The sequence below is a fragment of the Podarcis muralis genome, chromosome 4, assembly GCF_964188315.1.
Source record: "Podarcis muralis chromosome 4, rPodMur119.hap1.1, whole genome shotgun sequence".
Taxonomy (NCBI): domain Eukaryota; kingdom Metazoa; phylum Chordata; class Lepidosauria; order Squamata; family Lacertidae; genus Podarcis; species Podarcis muralis.
The window spans coordinates 99752196-99773738 of NC_135658.1; the positions used below are offsets into that span (position 1 = coordinate 99752196).

Consider the following 21543-nt stretch of genomic DNA (forward strand, 5'->3'; position numbering starts at 1 on the left):
GTGTGCCCAGAAGTCCACTGTTAGAAACGGAATGCATGCCTGGATAGACTTGGGTCTGATCCAGTAAGACAAATCATAGGTTATTACTAGAAATGGCATGAGAATTTGCGGGGGCTTGGCATTTTAACTCTCCCCTGCTTGAGAAGTCTGGCTCCATTTCAAGGTGGGCTAGACCCCTTCTGAGTCAGGTATCTCGCCTACCTTTACTCCTGCTGTGGTGTGTGCATCCTCCCCTTGCTGCTACACAGCCCTTCCTGCAACTTCCCTGCCCCTTTCTTTCTCAGTCGAAAGGAAAAAAGGGGGGGAAGGAAGCATTCCTATGAGGGCAGGAGGAAGAGAGAGGATAAGTCTTATCTCTCGAGCCTATAAGGGTTCTTTGAGAGTGTCAACAAGGCAGGGAGAAAGTGGATAGAGAAAAGTTTTTCTCCCTCTAACACTAGTCCTCATGAACATCCAAGGAATCTGAATGTTGGAAGACTCAGGACAGATAAAATAAGGTACTTTTTCATACTTGGGGGTGTGTGGTCGCCACGAACATGGATGCTTTTAAAAGAGAATTACCGGTATACAAATTAGTGGAGGATAAGGTTAGCAGCAGCTGCTAGCCATGATGGCCATGTTCTGCCTCCACTGTTGGAGTCAGTATGCCTCTGAATACCAGTTTCTGGGGGATCTGAAACCAGGTAGGCTGTTGTGGGGTTTTTTCGTCCTGCTTGCCAGTTTCCCACCTTACATCAAATGGACCCCATGCAACTTCTGCAGGAGTGCTACCACTGCCATGCAAATATTGGTGGCTACCTATGCACCATTCCAGTGGAACTGTCAGTTCACACAGTCCTTTCAGGCAAGGATTGTCCAGCCAGCATTCCTCTGGGAGCCCCACATGCTGTCACATAGGGGTTTACTGCCATATGAGAAGCAGATTGACCTATTTGACTGGTCCATGCATGTTGGCCTTTACAGAGCTGGCCTTTCATTTGTTGGATATATTGTTATCTTCTTCCTCTGACTATCTTTCTAGGAGTTACTGTTCTCGAAGGGCCAATTTATGCAGTTGGAGGCCATGATGGTTGGAGCTATCTGAACACAGTCGAGAGGTGGGACCCCCAAAGTCAGCAGTGGACTTTTGTAGCCAGCATGTCTATTGCCAGAAGCACAGTCGGTGTGGCAGCATTAAATGGCAAGTGAGTAGTGGGGGATAATGGTTTAAAGTGGTACAGTTATCAATAACTGACACATACTTGGGCAGAAACGTTCCAATGCCTCTTACATTGACTAGATATCACAATTACCTCTTCAAATTCCAAACTCAAGGTGCTCTTCTGCTACTTACAAGCATGACTAAAATGGCTTATGCCAAGAACAGAGATTTCAGAAATGGAGCCTGTGCATAATTAGAATAGTGTTTACAGACCTGAAAGTGCAAGGGGAAATCTCACAATTAAGTTTGCAGTTTGCAGTTTGAAGAAATTGCATATTTCCTAAATGGTGTCTGAAATACAATCTTGCATTTTATAATGTGATCTTTATCCATTCTTCCCATCTCTCAAGCCCAAGTAGCAGTTATGGGAGTAGATGGCAACACTGTGTCAATGTCTATGCCTTTTGCTCCCAGTAGTTTTGCAGTCTTACATTTTCCTTCTCCTTTTATTTATAATCTTTTTCTTTCATTTATGTTATTGTCACGTTATCTTAATAAATTGCTGATACCAAGAACGAAACAGGTAGGTAGCCGTGTTGGTCTGTTGTGGTCGAAACAAAATAAAAAAAATAATCCTTCCAGTAGCACCTTAGAGACCAACTAAGTTTGTTATTGGCATGAGCTTTCGTGTGGATGCACACTTCTTCAGATACACTGAAACAGAAGTCACCAGACAGAAGTCACGATATATAAGGGTCTGGTGAATTCTGTTTCAATGTATCTGAAGAAGTGTGCACGCACACGAAAGCTCACACCAATAACAAACTTAGTTGGTCTCTAAGGTGCTACTGGAAGGAATTTTTTTATCTAGAACAAAACATTCTGTCATCAAAGAAGGCAGATGTGACACATTGTCATTTACATAAACTAGTTTTGGAATTGGTCTGGCAGTGGTAGCTCCCAGTGGTGCACATAAACAGAAGATGCAAATGCAAGACCACCTGCATGATTTGGGTTGTGGGAGGGTGACTGCATCAGAAAACTGAGGAACTAATGGAGCTATTGGCTTAGCACCCAGTATTACCATTTTTCAACATTCACTGCTTTCAGATCTTCCAGGGAAATATGCTTTGGACTACAGTCATGCAATCCAATTCTATGTGTGTTTCCGCAGAAATAAGGCTTGGTTTGTCCATTAGGGCTTTCTCCCAAGTAAGTGTGATAGGAGTGCATCCTTAGGCTGTAGCCTTTGAACTGCAGAAGTCACTTTTCCCCACAGTGCACTTTTGTACATAGCAGTTTGCATTTGTACACACTTTAACACAACACATCTAAAGCACCAGCTACGATCCATGTTTTGTGAACAGGCAGGTGGGTGTCCTTTCAAATTAGTGCGCAGAAGTGCTAACTCATCTCTTCAATTACTTTTCCCACAGACCTCTTTTTTAAATAATGCAGTCTTTTAAAAGAGAGGGTCTGGACTGATAGACTAAGGATATGAATCTGTTTGTAGAGGTAGCTAAGTGTCTGTATTGCTTCCTATTTTACCTTTCTCATTCATAGAAAAGTTAAATTGCGAGGGGAAGTGGCACATCCCTACAGCATCAGTAGGTCTGCCCCAAGAGGAGGTGACCTGAAAAAGCACTCCCTTGTGTACACATGTGTGTAGCAAGTGCATGAGAATTGCATTCTCGCACAAAATGGATTATAGCCCTACCAACAGAATGTCTTTCACAGCAACAAATAGTGTGAGACAGGTGCAAGACGGAGCTGACATCATGTGTACAGCACTCCCCTAAGGTACTTGCATCCAGCACCGAATGTACATTATCACGCAGTGTGAACATGCCCTTAGTCAGAATGTTCCTTTAATCAGACCATTCCCAAAAGTACCATACATTGGTTTCGTTTCTCTTCTGAACACTTATTTCAGGTTCAGTCTAATTGAGTCTGGTCTTAGTGAATTGTGGCTCTAGTATGATACAACACCTGTCATTGGGCTTTAATTGATAACTGTATGCAATACAGACACTTGCATACAGGAAATTTTACTGTATTTTTTGTGTAAAATTAATGTTATAGGAAGGTAGGGAGTTATAGCTTCTCATAGTTAGTGGATTGCTCTTTAACTTGGGGAAATCACAGGACCTATTTCTGTTTGATCTTCGGAAAGTCAGTTGGCTAACATTTGTAAAAATTGATCACCTGAGACACACTACAACACCATGCAAGCGCTTAAACTGCTCCACACGCCAACTGCTGCATGGACTTTAATATCACAAACCAGACCATTATATTAGAGGTGTGGGAATATTATTCCAGCATTGGAAACCAATATTCTACGGCAGATACTTTAGGACTTCAGTGCTAAACTCTTTGCCACTTTGATAAGGTCTCTTTATGGTGTTTCAAAAAATAGCTTGATAGAAAGAAAAAATAAAATAATTCTGCAGATCATGTAAGCATGTGTTCATGGATGAGGTACAGTATGTGGGTGTTAGGTTTGCACCTACTGACTCAGCACTGGATAGCTCAGTTGGTTAGAGCGTAGTGCTGATAACTCCAAGGTTGCAGGTTCAATCCCTGTATGCATATTCCTTCATTGCAGGGGGTCGGACTGGATGATCCTCAGGGACCTCTACAACTCGATGATTCTATGGCCACCCCTCAACCTTCATGTGTTGATGATAATTTGTTTTTAGAAGCCTATAGACATAAGCTTTAATTGTGCAGTCTGTAGCAGAATGCAAATCCTGCAGTCAGAGCAAAGGCCATTGGGCTTAGCTCCTGGGCACTGATAAACGAAGCCTGGGAGCAAGACTAGTATAGTGGTGCCTCGCAAGACGAAATTAATTCGTTCCGCGAGTTTTTTTGTCTTGCGATTTTTTTCGTCTTGCGATTTTTTTCGTCTTGCGAAGCACGGTTTCGGGAAAGTTTTGGAAAAGCTTCAAAAATCACCAAAGTCTTCAAAAACCTCAAAAAAGGCTACCACACCGCGTGCTATGAGTTGCTCCTCGAAGTCAAGTCGCAACTGTATTAACGGTGTTAAGAAAAAGGAAACAAACTTGCAAGACGTTTCCGTCTGGCGAAGCAAGCCCATAGGGAAAATCGTCTTGCGAAGCAGCTCAAAAAACCAAAAACCCTTTCGTCTAGCGAGTTTTTTGTCTTGCGAGGCATTCGTCTTGCGAGGTACCACTGTAGATAGGATTCTGATCCTCCTTAGTGTCATAGGCCTGGAGTCGGCTTCACCTGCTGAGCAGCAGCCTGAAGGAGCAGAAGGTGAAGTGACTCCACCTGCTGCTGATCAGCCTTCTTGCTCCTGATGAGAACCAGCTGGCTCCAGCTTTCTTAAGCTGGGTTTCCAACGTCAGTTGCTGGAAACAACATTTGTCATTCCTGACCAGACCTTACTGCTTCTTGCTTCTCATGACCTCGGCCTCTCAACTTTCTTGACCCTTGGATCATCTGACTACGTGACTCAGATACTCCTGACCTTAGGACTGGACTGAACCTTGCATATGGACTTTGCCTCCAGGCAAGTACCCTCCTGATACTTGACTGGTTGGCTGGCTCCCCCCCCCCCCCCCGAGATCTGTTGTAGCTGGACAGCACAGGACTGTGACACTTGTGTACATTTCTGCTCAGTTTGCATATATCTGTTGTTTAATATTGTGTGGATTCAGGAAGAAAAATAATTATAGTAAAGTGGTCACATTTAATCCAGGGACACGGGTGGCACTGTGGTCTAAACCACAGAGCCTAGGACTTGCTAATCAGAAGGTCGGCAGTTCGAATCCCCACGATGGGGTGAGCTCCCATTGTTTGGTCCCTGTTCCTGCCAACCTAGCAGTTCAAAAGCACGTCAAGTGCAAGTAGATAAATAGGTACCGCTCTGGTGGGAAGGTAAATGGTGTTTCCGTGTGCTGCTCTGGTTTCGGTGTTCCGTTGCACCAGAAGCGGCTTAGTCATGCTGGCCACATGACCCGGAAGCTATCTGCGGACAAATGCCGGCTCCCTCGGCCTATAGAGCGAGATGAGCACCACAACCACAGAGTCATCCACAACTGGACCTAATGGTCAGGGGTACCATTACCTTTACCTTTTAGTCACATTTAAACTATTTCCACTTAAAGTGAGATGACGGAACTGTTACAAAAACAATTATATCTGTGTGCTCAGCTTGAAAGTAACAAGAAAAATAGTTAATGGCTCATGAAATCAGTCTTCTTTATAGTGTTCTGAACAAGTGAAATTAAAGAAAGTGTTAGGGTCCACCAGGATAAGTGCGCTGTCACCATGGGTCTGAGGAGGTCCTTCTTCACTTCTTCATTCAGCTTATGGTGGTTAGGGACAGAGGCAGGAGGACAAATGTGATTCATGAAAGGGGTTTAAGTATCTGGCAGAGCTGTAAAAAACAACAACAGACGTTGCAGCCTTGCTCCACCTGCAAGGAAGTATGTACAACTGAACCAAGTGCTTATTACATAGCATCAGACTGCCTGAGATTTTTAGTGTAGTTGATTCTCTGAATGATACCTCAAGGAGATAGCAGCAGATGCGATATCTCGGGACTGAAATATTAACATGTACTAACATGGCTCTCTCAAATACCCATTCTTTTATACTGAAAACCCAACTTTTCCTTTTCACATTCAAGGCTTCTCCCTCCAACATATTAAACGTGTTCTTCAGCAGTTCTGTACTCAAGCAAAACAACTAAACAAATGCACTTTTCCCAAAATGATCTTAATAAATAAAATAAAACCCTGCTTTATTGTACCTTAAAGGCAACAGATGTCACCCAGTGTTGTCTGAGAGCACTTTAACTTGCACAAGAAGACTTCATGTTCCTTTCCATTCCCTTGCAGCCATCTCCCACCTCAACTTCTCTAAATCTGCTCTGGAGATTTGACGCATCCTTTGGTGCAGACTAAGGGGTCCTTCCATTCTGACAAAATTTGATTCAAGCAAACACATTTATTGTGCTATATGCTACATTCTGTTAGTTTAAAGATGCCACAGGTCCCCTGTTGTTTGTATGTTTATATATGTCATAATAAACTAAGATTGATACTCCACAGAACCATAAACTCATTGAGTCGGCTTCAAACTATACTCTGCAAATCTTGATTTATCACTGTTAATATTTCACTGGATGTGAGAGTCTTTACCCCTATTACCAATCTAAGCTGATAAAACAGTTTGTGTCTTCTTATCAGAAAGACAAAAAATATCATTAGATTATCGCTATAGCTAATTTTTGATCCCCCCCCCCGTTGCTTTTTTCCTTCTGAAGTGCTATATATATATATATATATATATATATATATATATATATATATATTCCATTTAATGGGAAATGTCACTAAATTTCTGCAGGCTGCAGGGGTTTTTTTTTGTCTAGCCACACAGATGAATGGGAAAAGCAAGCAAGATGCCAAGGGAGTTTTTGGAGACAGAGTAGAACTGTCTCCAAACAGTTTTGGAGACAGGGCGGATAGTGCCATCACCTGTGTGATAACTGGTCTGCCAAACAAAGGAATAAATGCAGTAACATAAAGCTATTTTACTAAGCTTATGCTTGCTCCTCAGTAACAGCTTATGGCAGATTCTGACACGTTGACTGCATTATGTAGATGCTTCTTGTACCCTTCAAAGCCTGCTACTCTAATAGTCTAACAGCATGGAAAGTCTCTACAGCTTTAGTGGCATAGAGACTTTCCATGTGGTTGTCACAAGTTACAGTTTCCATGTGGGCCTGCTTGGTCTGGGATGTATAATAGCAACAGTCAGTGATACTTTTCTAGAAAAAGAGGTGCCAGAGCTCACCAGGAACACTTTCCTTGTTCTCTTACAGTGGCAATGGTGCCCACTTGAGAGGTGCCAGAACTGAGTTCTGGTGAGTTCTGGCTGGGGAAAAAAGCCCTGGCAGTAGTGATGCATGTTGCTATATTGTTAGGAAGTTTTTAATGTTTGATTCTGTTTTTAATCTGTTGGAGATGCCCAGAGTGGCTGGAGAAACCCAGCCAGTTGGGCGGGGTATATTATTATTATTATTATTATTATTATTATTATTATTATTATTATTTTATTTTATTTTATTTTATTTTATTTTATTTCTAAACAATGCCAGGCAAAATAGAATTATGAGGTTCTTAGGATTAGGAGACTAAATTAGAGTTGCAGTGCATCATAGTACTTATCCAATACTTGTTAATGATAAATTTATTGCACACCTAAAAACAAAAGTAGCATTAGGCATATATAACTTTTGAATGCTAGTCCATATATTTTGAGTATATCTAAAAATAATACTTCAGATAGGACATTGTGTCCAGTCTCACATTGTCCATTCATCCATAAACCGTAGTTGACTTTCTAATTGGCCTTGCTCCACTGCATCAAGTGCTGCTGAAATGTTTGAGAATAGCTCAAATGGACAGTTCTGCTTTGACTGCACAACTTTGTTCTCCCTCCAAAAGAATATTTTTTAATATAAATTTATTGTCACATTTAACCAGTCAGCTAAAATGTAAATTTACTAAATGATCTTGTAAGTGCAGCTCTGAAACCTCTGAGGAAGTCTTCATTTGTTATTTTTCTTTCTGTTTTGTGCATAGCTAAGCACCGTGAAAATCTACAGCTTTTATAGATACTGTCTTTAGAGGATATGGATATAAGTCCATAATTTTAGCAATATAAACAAATAGCAGTTGTGGTTTAAGGTCAGATATTTTCTATAAATTCCATATGGCGAAAGTTTGCTAAGTACAATGTTAAGGCATAAAAGTAGGAAAATCTAAGTCCTGAAAGTAATAGAGAAAATTAAGCAGTTCTTCGTCTGATGACCAGCTTGATAGCCTTCAACCCTTACATGATTTCTTTAAAAGTTCAGAGGTCTCAACAGTCCCTTTAACTATGTCATGTGTCAGACACCCCAGTTAAGTTTTTTTGAATCGTTGCTAAATGTCATGATTTGAACTTTCTTCTCCTTCATAAAATATGAATGGCATGGTTTTCAGCAGAATTAAGTACAGCGGTTACATACACTTCAGGTTACATACGCTTCAGGTTACAGACTCCGCTAACCCAGAAATAGTGCTTCAGGTTAAGAACTTAGCTTCAGGATGAGAACAGAAATTGTGCTCTGGTGGCACAGCAGCAGCAGGAGGCCCCATTAGCTAAAGTGGTGCTTCAGGTTAAGAACAGTTTCAGGTTAAGTACGGACCTCCGGAACGAATTAAGTACTTAACCCAAGGTACCGCTGCACAGTCATACCTCATGTTATATCCGCTTCATGTTATGTTCTTTCAGGTTATGTCCCGCAGCGACCCGGAAGTACCGGAAATGGTTACTTCAGGGTTTCGCCTCTCACGCATGCGCAGAAGCACAAAATGACGTCATGTGCAGAAGCGGTGAATCACAACCCGCGCATGCGCAGACGCACCACTGCGGGTTACATTCCTTTCATGTTGCGAACGGGCCTCCGGAACGGATTCCGTTCGCAACCAGAGGTATCACTGTATACAAATGATTATTCATCTCTCTCTCTCTCTCTCTCTCTCTCTCTCTCTCTCTCTCTCTCTCACACACACACACACACACACACACACACATTTTATTTAAAGTCATTGAAATTAGTTCCTTTCAATATAGATCAGTTGGCAGAGCATGTAATATCAGGGTTGTGGGTTCAAGTCCCACGTTGGGCAAGTGGACTAGATGACTCTTGGGGTACCTTCCAACTCTACAAGTCTATTTCTATTATTCTATTTAAAATAGTCAAATCTGTTTACAAAGGTAATAACAGCAGCAGCCATCTTATTTTCATGATTCCACGTTTTTATGGTTCAGTAGGTGCCTTCTCTTCATTTTGCAAACAGTGTTCGTTTTGCCTCAACTCTGGATATAATGCAAATTACCCACAGCTACCACTAGGGAGCAGGTTGGGAGTGCTTCTCTTCAAAGTTCTGCAACTATTTCTCCTGTTGGGCTCACTGTGATGCTCCTAGGCCATTTACTTCAAGCTATCTTCATTTGTTTTTGGGAAGTATCCTGTGCTTCAGTTGCCTTGAGTAGAAGGCATGGGAAGCCCACAACCTGACATGAATGGCTCTGTCCAGGTCCCTGGTGGAAGCCTGGCAAGTGGAAATATATTAGAATTCCAGAATATGCTAGTTTTTAAAAAATAATAATGATAATCTGATGTTATATAAAACATCAACAATGAGGAGTTAGGAGTTCTGAAAGCACTGCACTTTCACAAAGTATTTACTCACCTAATTTTTGCAGCAGAGAAATACCTCTTTGAGAGGGACCATAAAATCTGAAATGAAATTAAGGAGATACATTTTATTCTGATAGATTTAATTATTAGAAGCTCTGCTTATATCAAAGAGTTGCACATTATTCCTTTACTAACTCTTCCTATTACGATGCTTTAAAAGTGATCTATGGCTTCTGAGCCTCTTCTTAGAACAGATCTTCCCCCGTTCTATTTTAAAATAATTCTGTATGTGTGCATTTGATAGAAAAATATCTTTAACTTCCTTTTATTGGAACTGAACTTCTAGACATAAACAGCCTGCTTGTGAGTGACTCTCAAACAGAACAGCCACCCACTGAGTGAAGTGTCAAAAGTCACAATTGTGGTATACCACAGGAGCCCTTCACACATATACAATAGCTGTCTTTCACAACCCACAGAGAAAAACTTCTGCCTTTTATTGATTCTCCTCCTCCCAAAAGCAGGCTTTTAAGTACTTTATAGTTCCACAGGCTGATAGTGCTTATATCAAGTATAATGGGTTGCTCGTTATTGATTACAGAGAAATAAAGCAAATAGACATTTCAGAGTTTTTTTGTTTTACAACTTTCCACACAGTGTGTGTGTGTGCGTGGGGGGGAATGGACAAGATCTGGAGCAGAATTTTCTTCCTGTCCAGTCCCACCCCCCCAAAAAAAAAGTAATACAAATTTGCAGAATTCTACCCAGGCAAATTTTCCAAATTAAACAGGGAAGGGGAAAGAGTTGTGATAAGACTAATTAAACTTCTTAGTGGGATTCTGCACATACCTTTTTTGATACTGCTACTTAGAAGCAAAACTTCTAAGCCCTTCCAGATCCTGCCTCTTGATTTAATGGACCCCAATAGTCAGGGAGGGGACGCAGGTGGCGCTGTGGGTAAAACCTCAGTGCCTAGGACTTGCCGATCGTATGGTCGGCGGTTCGAATCCCCGCGGCGGGGTGAGCTCCCGTCGTTCGGTCCCAGCTCCTGCCCACCTAGCAGTTCGAAAGCACTCTTAAGTGCAAGTAGATAAATAGGTACTGCTTTATAGCAGGAAGGTAAACGGCATTTCCGTGTGCGGCGCTGGTGCTGGCTCGCCAGATGCAGCTTCGTCACGCTGGCCACGTGACCCGAAAGTGTCTTCGGACGGCGCCGGCTCACGGCCTCTTGAGCGAGATGAGCACGCCATCCTAGAGTCGGACACGACTGGCCCGTACGGGCAGGGGTACCTTTACCTTTAATAGTCAGGGACATGGGCCTCCCCTCTGTTAAATGTTGGGAGAAACTGCACTAACAAAGAAAATATATATATGAAGAGCCAATGTGGAATAATGACTAGAGTGTTGGACTAGCACCTGGGACACCAGAGTTCAAATCCCTAGACAGCTGTGAAGGAGTACTGAAAGAGGAGCCTTTCTTTTAACCATTGTTGTAATGTAAATAGCTGTAAACTATACAAAAGTAGCAAGCAATTGTTATGATGACAGGATCATGGTAAAACACTGTGGCTCATCCTACAGGAATTTAAACTACAGGAAGCTTTGCTTTGAAAGTCAGTTACAGAATCGATTCCTCCAGTTTGTAACCCATGGCAGACGAATTAACCTCTGGTGAGGTTCAGCACACGATTCTATTTGTGTGGCTGCTTTATGAAAGGGCATTTGCTGCTGCTGCTGCTGCTTGGAAGAAAGAGCAGAAAATGCTTTTAAATCTGCAGGAACTGGAACGGGAAGATGTTCCTGCCCTGAACTGACCAGGTTGTCTTTTCTTCCCTATGAGCACTTTATCATTCTTTATCATTCTGAATAATACACCTTTAGGAAGTCACCTTCCTGATCTGGCCTTCTTCCTTCCCCTCTGTTTTGCAGGTTAATTGCTGCACTGGTAATATATCTATATATGTCATTTTCTTCTCCTGGCATTTCTTTATTTTGTTTCCTTCACTACCTTTCAATTTTCCTTACATTTGTACTTCTCCTTCTGCTGCCTACCACACTTCTTTAAAAGTTTGAAAGGCGTTTTCTTCCTCTTCTTTTTCCACACTCTTTGCCTTTGTTGTTCTTGTTTAGTCATTTAGTCGTGTCCGACTCTTCGTGACCCCCTGGACCAGAGCACGCCAGGCACTTCTGTCTTCCACTGCCTCCCGCAGTTTGGTCAAGCTCATGCTGGTAGCTTCGAGAACACTATCCAACCATCTCGTCCTCTGTCATCCCCTTCTCCTTGTGCCCTCCATCTTTCCCAACATCAGGGTCTTTTCCAGGGAGTCTTCTCTTCTCATGAGGTGGCCAAAGTATTGGAGCTTTATTTTCAGGTGGGGGGTGAATCCCCAAAATGAAACGACTCTCTTCCAAACACTTTCTAATAACTTAGTGACCATCCACTTCAAGAAAGATGTAGGTTTTAAAAAAATCAAATATACATTGTTGTTGTTCATTCTGATCCCACTTTCTCTCTCTCCCTGTCTCTCCCTTCCCTTTGTAAAGAGCCTGTGATTTATCTGCATAGCCATTCCATTTCTTGACCACATTAGTATGTTGGACAAAGCCATCCTAACAGTGGGTCCTGTGTTGCAGCCAAGGCCCTGCTGGTCACTGTAGAAAGTGGTTTGCATCCCGTTTTTCACCTGGGGGTCCATGGCTGGATCTGCTCCACCCACATCCCTGCAGAGCCCTCTTTTGGCTACCACTGGCAAAACACTGCGGCAATAATTTCCCACCCACCTGGAGGGCACAGTGGGGTTACAGCAAAAGCCCTCCCTAACTAGCAAAGCTCAGCTGAGGGATGCCTTCACCTAATCCTGTTCCCCCCTCTGTTTATCAGAGAGTTAGGGTTGGAGCTAAAGAGGCTATAAATGGCTAAAACATACAGACTCCAACACACAAATACTAGTAGTCCCTTGCACAGAGGTAGCAAAATCAACCTATACACACATCCCACAAGAAGCAAATGAATGAAAAACACATTTTAGGACCCTTAACCATTCTTAAAGGTAAAGGGATCCCTGACAATTAAGTCCAGTTGCGAATGATTCTGGGGTTGCGGCGCTCATCTCGCTTTACAGGCCGAGGGAGCCAGCGATTGTCCGCGCCGCAGACAGTTTTTCTGGGTCATGTCGCTAGCATGGCTAAGCCGCTTCTGGCGCAATGGAACACCGACACCAGAGCAGCGCATGGAAACGCTGTTTACCTTCCTGCCAGAGCGGTACCTATTAATCTACTTGCACTTTTTGGGGTGCTTTCAAACTTCTAGGTTGGCAGGAGCTGGGACCGAGCAATGGGAGCTCACCCCGTCACGGGGATTTGAACCACCGATCTTTTGATCAGCAAGTCCAAGGCTCAGTGGTTTAGACCACAGTGCCACCCACGTCCATTCTTATTTACTTGTAATCTAGACATTATATAATGCAAGAAGTGCAAGTGTGACAAATTTACACAACTTTACAGCACGTCATACAAGCCCATCTCTCACACAAAGCAAATTGTAAGGCCTGAACTATAAATGCCCAAAGTTGAAGTGCTAGGATTCTGACAGGTAGAGGAGACTGTCTGAACCATTAAAAGCTGCAGGTTGTGGGTGCTACTTTTAAATATATATATCTTAAGAACAAAAACGCCATTGCAAGCAAACAATTAGTGCACCAGAGGGGAAAGCCCAGCCCAGGCTGCTCGGTAGAATACAAGATTATTATTTTCCTTGCAGAATATTTTCAAGACGGAGCATTTTAAATGTAGTCTAAAAGTGGTTTAGAGAGTAATCCAATGCAGGAGGAGCTGGCATAAAGCAAGTTGCTATAAATTAAGCCAGCATAAAATTACAACATTTCCAAACCCTGTCAGGTGTGGTTGCTCTGCCTAAGCCTGGAAGAGGGAATGTGAGCCTTTAAAATAGTGCTTTATGAGGGGTTGCCGGGTCACAGGTCTGAATTGAACAGACTTAGGATCTAAGCCCCAGCCCTACCCCTTTCTGGTCTCATCCACATTACAGCCTCATAACACCCCTTTTAGGGGACTTCAGCCTGCCTTGGCTCAGCCAGCGGAGCCCTGGCTGAGCTGGGATGAACAAATTACATCAGCTGCATCCTCAGTTGCTCATCCTGGTGAATCTTGCCATAGGATTCCCCACTACATTTACATTTGCATATAAATACAATGCCCGGTTCAGTGCAAATTAATGCAATGCGTCAATGAGCAGCAGTCAAGTGCCACCACTTTTGCTTTTCTGTCAGACATGAAATTCAGATAGGTTTGAGCTACGTCACTGGCCTCATTAACGAAAACGACTGTAGGTTATTAATAATTGTCCCAAAGAAATAAGCTATTAGTTGAATTTAAAAATGTACACTATTCGGTAGTTGCTTCGTGGTGATTGTGGGTTTTCAAAGAGTTATCCTTCTCTGCCTTTAGTACACCACTTGATAAAACGTATGGTGACATTTTCTTTTAACTGAATCGAGACTCATTCATAATTCAGTGTGTGAGCCTGATCTTTAACACCTTTTCTCATCAATGCACTTTCCTGGAGTGCAGCCCCTGAAAAGCCCTGCGTGCAATCACTATGTTCTGCACGTTATCTCTGCTTTCTGAATGAGTATATTCTGAGCAGAATTAAATCTTATTAGGTATTGTACATAAAGCTCCCAGGAGACTCAATCTCGCTGGAAACATGAATGACTCCCCCCGCCCCCACCCATGCTATTCTGTTTTGGTGAACAAAAGCAAAAATTCCTCCTATCAATGAGTGGGAGTCTTTGCCTGTATTAACATGTAAACCATATTAGGTTTCATACTGGACCCACTTTCCTGAGAGTAAGCCTCTGAGTTCAGTGGACCTCTAAGTAAGATCATGTGTAAGATCATGCTGTGACACTTCCGTCATACTCTCGTGGGGTTTTAGTTACATGGAGATCTATTAAAACTGAATCAACCCAATGAATCCGCTAGATTGCGATTGAGTAATCAACTATAGGAGCAACCCAGTGCACAAGAAGCTGGCATAAAGCAAGTCAGTGTAAATTAGGTAGGCATAAAATTATACCAGACTCGCTCAATAGAGCATGAGACTCTTACGGTTGTGGGTTCGAGCCCCACATTGGACAAAAACATTCCTCCATTGCAGAGAGTTAGCCTAGATGACTCTTGTGGTCCATTCCAACTGCACAATTTTATGATTCTCTGAAACCTCATTCAGCAGCAGGGCTGCTGCTGTTGCTGCTCTTCCTAAGCCTTGCAAAGGGAAAACAATATGTTAAAACAGTACCCTATGCAGGTCATAGGATTTGACCTAGCTGAGCTGGCTAAGGATGCAGCCTAAGCCCCCCCCCCCCCCCCGTTCAAATTCCTGCAATGGGGTGAGCTCCCATTGCTCGGTCCCTGCTCCTACCAACCTAGCAGTTTGAAAGCACGTCAAAGTGCAAGTTGATAAATAGGTACCACTCTGGCGGGAAGGTAAACGGCATTTCCATGCGCTGCTCTGGTTTGCCAGAAGCGGCTTAGTCATGCTGGCCACATGACCTGGAAGCTGTACGCCGGCTCCCTCGGCCAGTATAGCGAGATGAGCGCCGCTGCGCCAGAGTTGTCTGCGACTGGACCTAACAGTCAGGGGTCCCTTTACCTTTTACACCAGTGTTTGGTCCGCCAACTTTGGCTGAGCTGGAGTTGGGGTCTTAATGCTGACTGAGCCTAACTGTCCTGGGAATTCGCTGGCTGATTGTGAGATCCACTGCATCCTAAGTTACTCATCCTAATGGAACTTGCCATAAGATTGTCCTCTAAGCATTCTTTTCAACACACAAGTATAAGTCCTAAAGTGCACTATTGATCTGACTCTTATCTCAGAAAGTATGGAAGGAAAAAATGAGAATCATTAGTTGGAAATTATTTCATAAGGCCATGGAGTATTCGGAACACTCTGTTTTCAGAGATTCCAGATAGAGAACAGCATGATCAATGTCTCCTGAATGAACAAAGTGGATGAGTGTTATATCTAACATGATTGATCTGTCAAAGAATAATATTACTGAAACGCCGCTATCCAGTGCAAAACAATTGCATGAGTTAGTTAATGATCTCGAGATGGGAAGAAATATATTTGTTTACAAAAACAAGCACAAATATGTACACCATGATGTTAAGGAAATGAAACAATCTGTTGTGACAGGCAGCTTGACAAGTAAGTCTTGCGTTATGCATGGAATTATTCCCCATCCTCAGTTTTTGAAGTATAATTCAATAGTTTGCTTTGTTGCTGTGCTTACTGTACAAAGATTAAAACAATCCATTGTAAAATAAGAATACATTTCTACTAAATCATCCCCTGAAGGAAAAGGGCCAGCTCAACTTCATACAATTTTATGTATTGTATTTATATTGCACCCTTCCTCTGATCCTAAATGAATCCCAGGAATACACTTACTTGGAAGTAAGCTCCACTGAACATTGTAGGACCTACTTTCAAGTAAACATGCATAGAATTGCACTGTTAATTAGGTGAGTACATTCAGCTTTCTTAAGGATCCTTTTCAATGCTTTCTCTCTTGAGCACTACAAGTTACTGTCAGCTGTTTTCCTAGTAAGGTAGTAATATTTCTGTGACACAACTAACACCTAATGTAGATGGGCTGCATGCTTCTTTTCTCACTGTAGAGGTCTTGGGCTCTTTCACATGCTTACCGATTCAGAAATCCAATGTGTATGGTGGAACAGTACCTAGGAATCTGCCACTAGACCTACAATGTAATGAGGAGTTGCACAACATGTTTCTCACCCGGATGAATTCAACTTGCTGGTCATGCATGAAAAAGCAGAATGAACGCCAAGGCTGCAATCCTGCCTATACTTACTTTATCTGCTTGCCTAGGAGTTCGGGTGGGTGGCCATTGCTTCATGGTGCTGCCGTGGTAGGTTCAGGGAGGTTGCCACCTTCCAGTCGCGGCCTGGGGAGGGCATGGCTGGCACTGCCCATCTCCGGCCGTGTCGGACCCTCAGGTCAGGATGGACAGTGCCCATTCACTCAATCAGAGGCTGGGGCTTGGGGCTGCAGCCCAGCCCCAGCCTATTTAAGGGGGTGGCCAGGTGTAGACCACCACCTTGGCTGATTGTTGTGGTATTTTTCCACCCTGTCTTTAGGGACCCACCGAGGGGGAGGGGAGGAGTGGGCACGTTGCCTGTGGACCTTGCTATAGTTAATTTGGTTGCCGTATTAGGGGCAAGGGAGGAATTTTCTCCTAGCAAATTTGCTGGCTTATAGGTTTTGCGCCTACCTCGTAGCAGCAGATGAGGTATTCGGCTGGATCCTTAGTCACAGGGGTACCCTGTTAGAGGGGTCCAGGAGGTTGACTCTGTCCAGGAGACCCCTAGGGGACCAGTGGGCCAAAGCACCTCTCCCAATGGTGGTCTGTGCAGGGTCGTGGCATCCAGTCCATGTTGGGGGTGACTCCCCAGTACAGGTTTGACCAAACCAGGTTCCTCTCAGGTAGCAGGCAGGCTGCCTGATGCAGGATACATGCCCAATGCCTTAGCCAAATCTACTCTTTCCTGTAATCAATAAGGTTGTGGCCGAATCCAACCCAATACCAATCGTTCTTGTGGCCCTCCCTTCACCTGCCACGGTCATTATGCACCTGTGCCTGCAAGGGAATAGGCTCCATGCAATTCAGTGAGATTTACTACTGAATACATATGCACAGTGTTGCACTGTGAAGCATGGTATTTAACTAGAAGGCATAAACGTTTTGATGTGGCTGTTCTTTCTACTTGTATTCAGTCTTAAATATGCTTGTGGGTTTACAGTAACGTATACTAAGCTGCATTGGTTATGGCAACCACTACAATAATGATTTGATTCTTATAAATTGCAGATTAATTTATAGAACAATAAATCAAAATCAGCCCAGTCACTTGACATCATTTCCCTTGGAATCAAAATGTGAACATAGGTAAACTATTCTGAGAGAGCATTCCTATTGTGAGACACACACCATACAAGAAACAAGAGGACCTCAAAATGCCATGCATTCATAAGATACAGGAGGAGGAGGAGAATACAGCTTCATTAACAATGAAACTTTAAATATACATTTAACTAGCTGAGAATTTATGAAGTACTTAGGACTATAAAAGCTTCCAAGTAAATAATTCTTTCACTGATCGGAGGTTTTGCATCCCAAATTGCTCAGTGCTTGGACTTTAAAATGCTCCACATTTCTATAAATTTTATTATTCTCTAGGCAGTGTACAACAGGCAACAAGCTGTGATAGAATTCTTATAAGAAATGCATTCAGTGTGTCAACATTGTTAGACTGCAATCAGAATAATTTTCTCATGTGCACTTATATGGGGTGGAACCAATTATGTTTTATTTGCCCTGGAGCAAGCTTCCAAATGGATTTGGAATTTTAGTTACTGAACACTTTACCATCGCAATACTAAGTAGTCTTAAAGAATTCCCACCCCCACCCCTGATTTCTATGTATAAACCAATCCTAAATGGCAGTCTGTAAGAAATTATGTCTCACAAACATAAGGTAAAGGTAAAGGTACCCCTGCCCGTACGGGCCAGTCTTGACAGACTCTAGGGTTGTGCGCCCATCTCACTCAAGAGGCCGGGGGCCAGCGCTGTCCGGAGACACTTCCGGGTCACGTGGCCAGCGTGACATCGCTGCTCTGGCGAGCTAGAGCCGCACACGGAAACGCTGTTTACCTTCCCGCTAGTAAGCGGCCCCTATTTATCTACTTGCACCCAGGGGTACTTTCGAACCGCTAGGTTGGCAGGCGCTGGGACCGAGCAACGGGAGCGCACCCCGCCACGGGGATCCGAACCGCCGACCTTTCGATCGGCAAGCCCTAGGCGCTGAGGCTTTTACCCACAGCGCCACCCGCATAAAAGAGTATTAATGCTCTGCGACAAACACTCAAATTGAGTGTTGGTGTAGTGTGTGTCTACACCATAAGTAAGCACCATTAGTACATGCCTACTCATAAGTAAGCCCCATTAATTTCAGTAATATGCTGGTGTTATCTTTGGCTGAGCTGGCTTGGGGACTTAATGCCAGCTGAGCTTACCATAGGATTGCCCCCTCCCCCAGTGATGAATCAGGAAATTCCTGGTTTGCATCACCTCCAGGGCTGTAGCTAGGGGGTGGTGCAGTGGCCAGGCACACAGGCGATGGGGGGGGGAGGGCAAAACCAGCTAAAAAATATCTCCATAAATATAAATATTGATTATTGCTTCATAAGAAATGGCTTTAAACAGAGGGTGAATTGAATGGATGGGGGGGGGTTGGAGGAGAGGCGGAAAGAAGAGCTAATTTGTCCGTGGGTAGGGGGCGCAATCTGGACGGTTCTGCCAGGGCTGCAAGATCACCTAGCTACAGTTCTGATCACCTCCACCACAAACTGAGGAGGTGGCCTTAGGTAACCCGCTCCCTCTCAACCTCAGCCCCCACCCGCTCTGCAATGCCACATCACCACTAATGCTGAACTGGTCATCTTATTACTCATGTACTGATTCTTATAGAGCTGAAATGGCACAATCTGTCACAAGACGATGCTATTAAGAGGCTTGAAGAAACCCCAGTTTGTATAAGGGCCAAAAATGAGAAATGGGTGAATTTTGTATGCAGAAATGTAAGGGTTTGTTTGTTTGTTTTTAAAATCTCTTTTCATAGCTATTCAGCATATGGTTTTGACACATTTTTACCGTATGAATTGTATGAGTGCAGTGGCTGACCTCCATTTTGGGCCTCCCAAAGCCTGAACTGCCATGGGCCCCCCTTCGCAACCAGCAATGAGGCTTTCAAGCTTCAGAACTGTGGAAATATATACAAGGGAAAAAATGAATCAGTATGAGTCGTGCAACTCAGTTTGGGTCTAGTAGCCCCAAAACCTTTCAGCAATGTTTTAAGTCGCTTCTGGGGCCCCTCTGGGATTAGGGGCCCTGGAGCTTAAGCTCCATTAGTTTCACAGTAGATCCACCCCTGTATGTAGATTGTAGATGGGGGGGGGGGGAGGAACATGTTTCCCAGTTTTGTTTCTATTACTGTTGTAGCCTTTCAGACCTTTCCCATTGGTTGGGTCTGCGTTGTTCCCGAGAGGGAGGAAGGAGCCAAACAGACACCAAGGTTGGTTCAGAGAGTTTTTTTTATTTCTGCTTTCCGGAGCAGCAGAAAGGTGCTGCGTGATTGATCACAGCAAGCACACTAAAGAGCAGAAACATACAACCTATATTCCCTTCAAATCCCCCCGTCCCCCTCCCCAGGAATCCAGCCTCATGAGTTTGTGCACGAAAGTTTGCATCCTTGAGCATGCATGAGTAGAAACTGTTTCTGTACTCTTATCTGGCAATCCTAGCGTCATTTCTGGGGTCTGTGCGTCAGCTCGGTCAGGATAGTTACAACTGGTAAGATAAGTTGGATGCACCATCCCATCTCTACTCGGGACTGACAAGGCCATCTATTACGCCTTCATGGACTGATAAAGGAGAAGGCTTTGTTTATTCAGCTGGTTTGTGTTATACAACTCAAGCTAATGCATTTTAGCTAATGAATCCTTAAAGAAATAATTTGGGAAGTTTGGGGCCTAATAGTTGGGGTGACTACACAGTCAGGTTTGGGTAACCTGTCCCTTCACTGTACGTTATGCTTAGTAATTTGTATGTGGTTTATTTTAGGTTATATTCAGTTGGCGGTCGAGATGGAAGTTCTTGTTTGAGTTCTATGGAGTATTATGATCCCCACACAAACAAATGGAACATGTGTGCTCCAATGTGTAAAAGGAGAGGAGGCGTTGGGGTGGCTACCTGTGACGGTTTCCTCTATGCAGTCGGAGGCCATGATGCTCCTGCCTCTAACCACTGCTCCAGACTCCTGGACTATGTTGAAAGGTACCCGTTCTGTATGTGTTTTTACGTAGCGATTCTGAATGCAAACTTGACTGTTCCTCCCTTAAACATCCTTAGATCTATAAATATGTATTTCGTTGTCTTATTGCTTGAATTTATTAAAATAAACTCTTAAAAGAACAGCTACAGGTTAATTGCAATAAGAAAAACAATATATAAAGCTGAACATTGTTCTGAAATTAGTTATTCCCAAGTACAATAATTACAGCCCCTTTTTTTTAGCAAAGCTATCAATATTCTTTTCTCCCTTGTTAATTTCGTCATTGGAAATATTTCTAAAATCTGTTTATGCCGATCAATAAATGACAGAGATGTAACACTTTCGCAGAATAATTTGTGCTATATACTTTAAGTTAAAATTGGCTTGTCAGCTCTTTGTTCTTCTCTTTCAGAATTGATCTGAAACTTCCTTGTAATTAGACCATTGCTCTACCTATTACCTAAACCCCATTCTCTGACATCTGGGGCATAGTAATAATAATATTAATAAACATAAACTTTTATTTGTATCCCACCCTCCCAGGATGAGACTGGGCTCAGGGCTGCTGACTTGAAATATATAACATTGGTATAAAATCAAACAATAATTAAATTACCTCCTAAAAACAAGTCAGGATCAAATTAAAATCTAATTAGATGGCTTTCCGCAGGATTAGGGTTGGGAACTGTAAATGTTCATCAGGCCCAACCGTTTACGCTGTTCTTATATGGGTCTGTGAGAATGCTGGGAGGCCTCTTTCATACTAGTTCTTATACAAAAAGAGAAGGGGAGTCAGGCTGACCAAAGGCCAGGTGGAACAACTCCGTCTTGCAGGCCCTGCGGAAAGATGTCAAATCCCGCAGGGCCCTGATCTCTTGTGGCAGAGCGTTCCACCAGGCCGGTCAAGGCCAGCCTAATCTCCCTGGGGCCCGAGATCTCCAAGCTGTTGTTATTTGCAGACCATAAGGTCCTCCGTGGGGCATACCAGGAGAGGTGGTCCCGTAGGTACAAGGGTCCTAGGCCATATAGGGCTTTAAAGGTTAAAACCAGCACCTTAAAGCTGATCCTCTACTCCACCGGGAGCCAGTGCAGCTGGTATAGCACTGGATGTGATCCCATGGCAAAGACCCCATAAGGAGTCTCGCTGCGGCATTCTGTACCCGCTGGAGTTTCTGGGTCAGCTTCAAGGGCAGCCCCACATGGAGTGCGTTACAATAATCAAGCCTGGAGGTGACTG

General features: G+C 43.4%; 1 protein-coding gene across 5 annotated transcripts in view; it reads left to right on the forward strand.

The window, feature by feature from the left end:
* KLHL1 (kelch like family member 1) overlaps positions 1-21543 on the forward strand; it is a 127678-nt gene that overhangs the window by 98990 nt on the left and 7145 nt on the right. For 4 of the 5 annotated variants that reach the window (XM_028728394.2, XM_028728392.2, XM_028728393.2 and 1 more), the window contains exons 8-9: positions 1022-1184; positions 20096-20308. In XM_028728394.2, the coding sequence (XP_028584227.2) occupies positions 1022-1184; positions 20096-20308 (376 nt within the window). Of the gene's footprint in view, positions 1-1021; positions 1185-20095; positions 20309-21543 lie in introns of those variants that run through there. The other variant, XM_028728397.2, reaches the window with a different exon arrangement.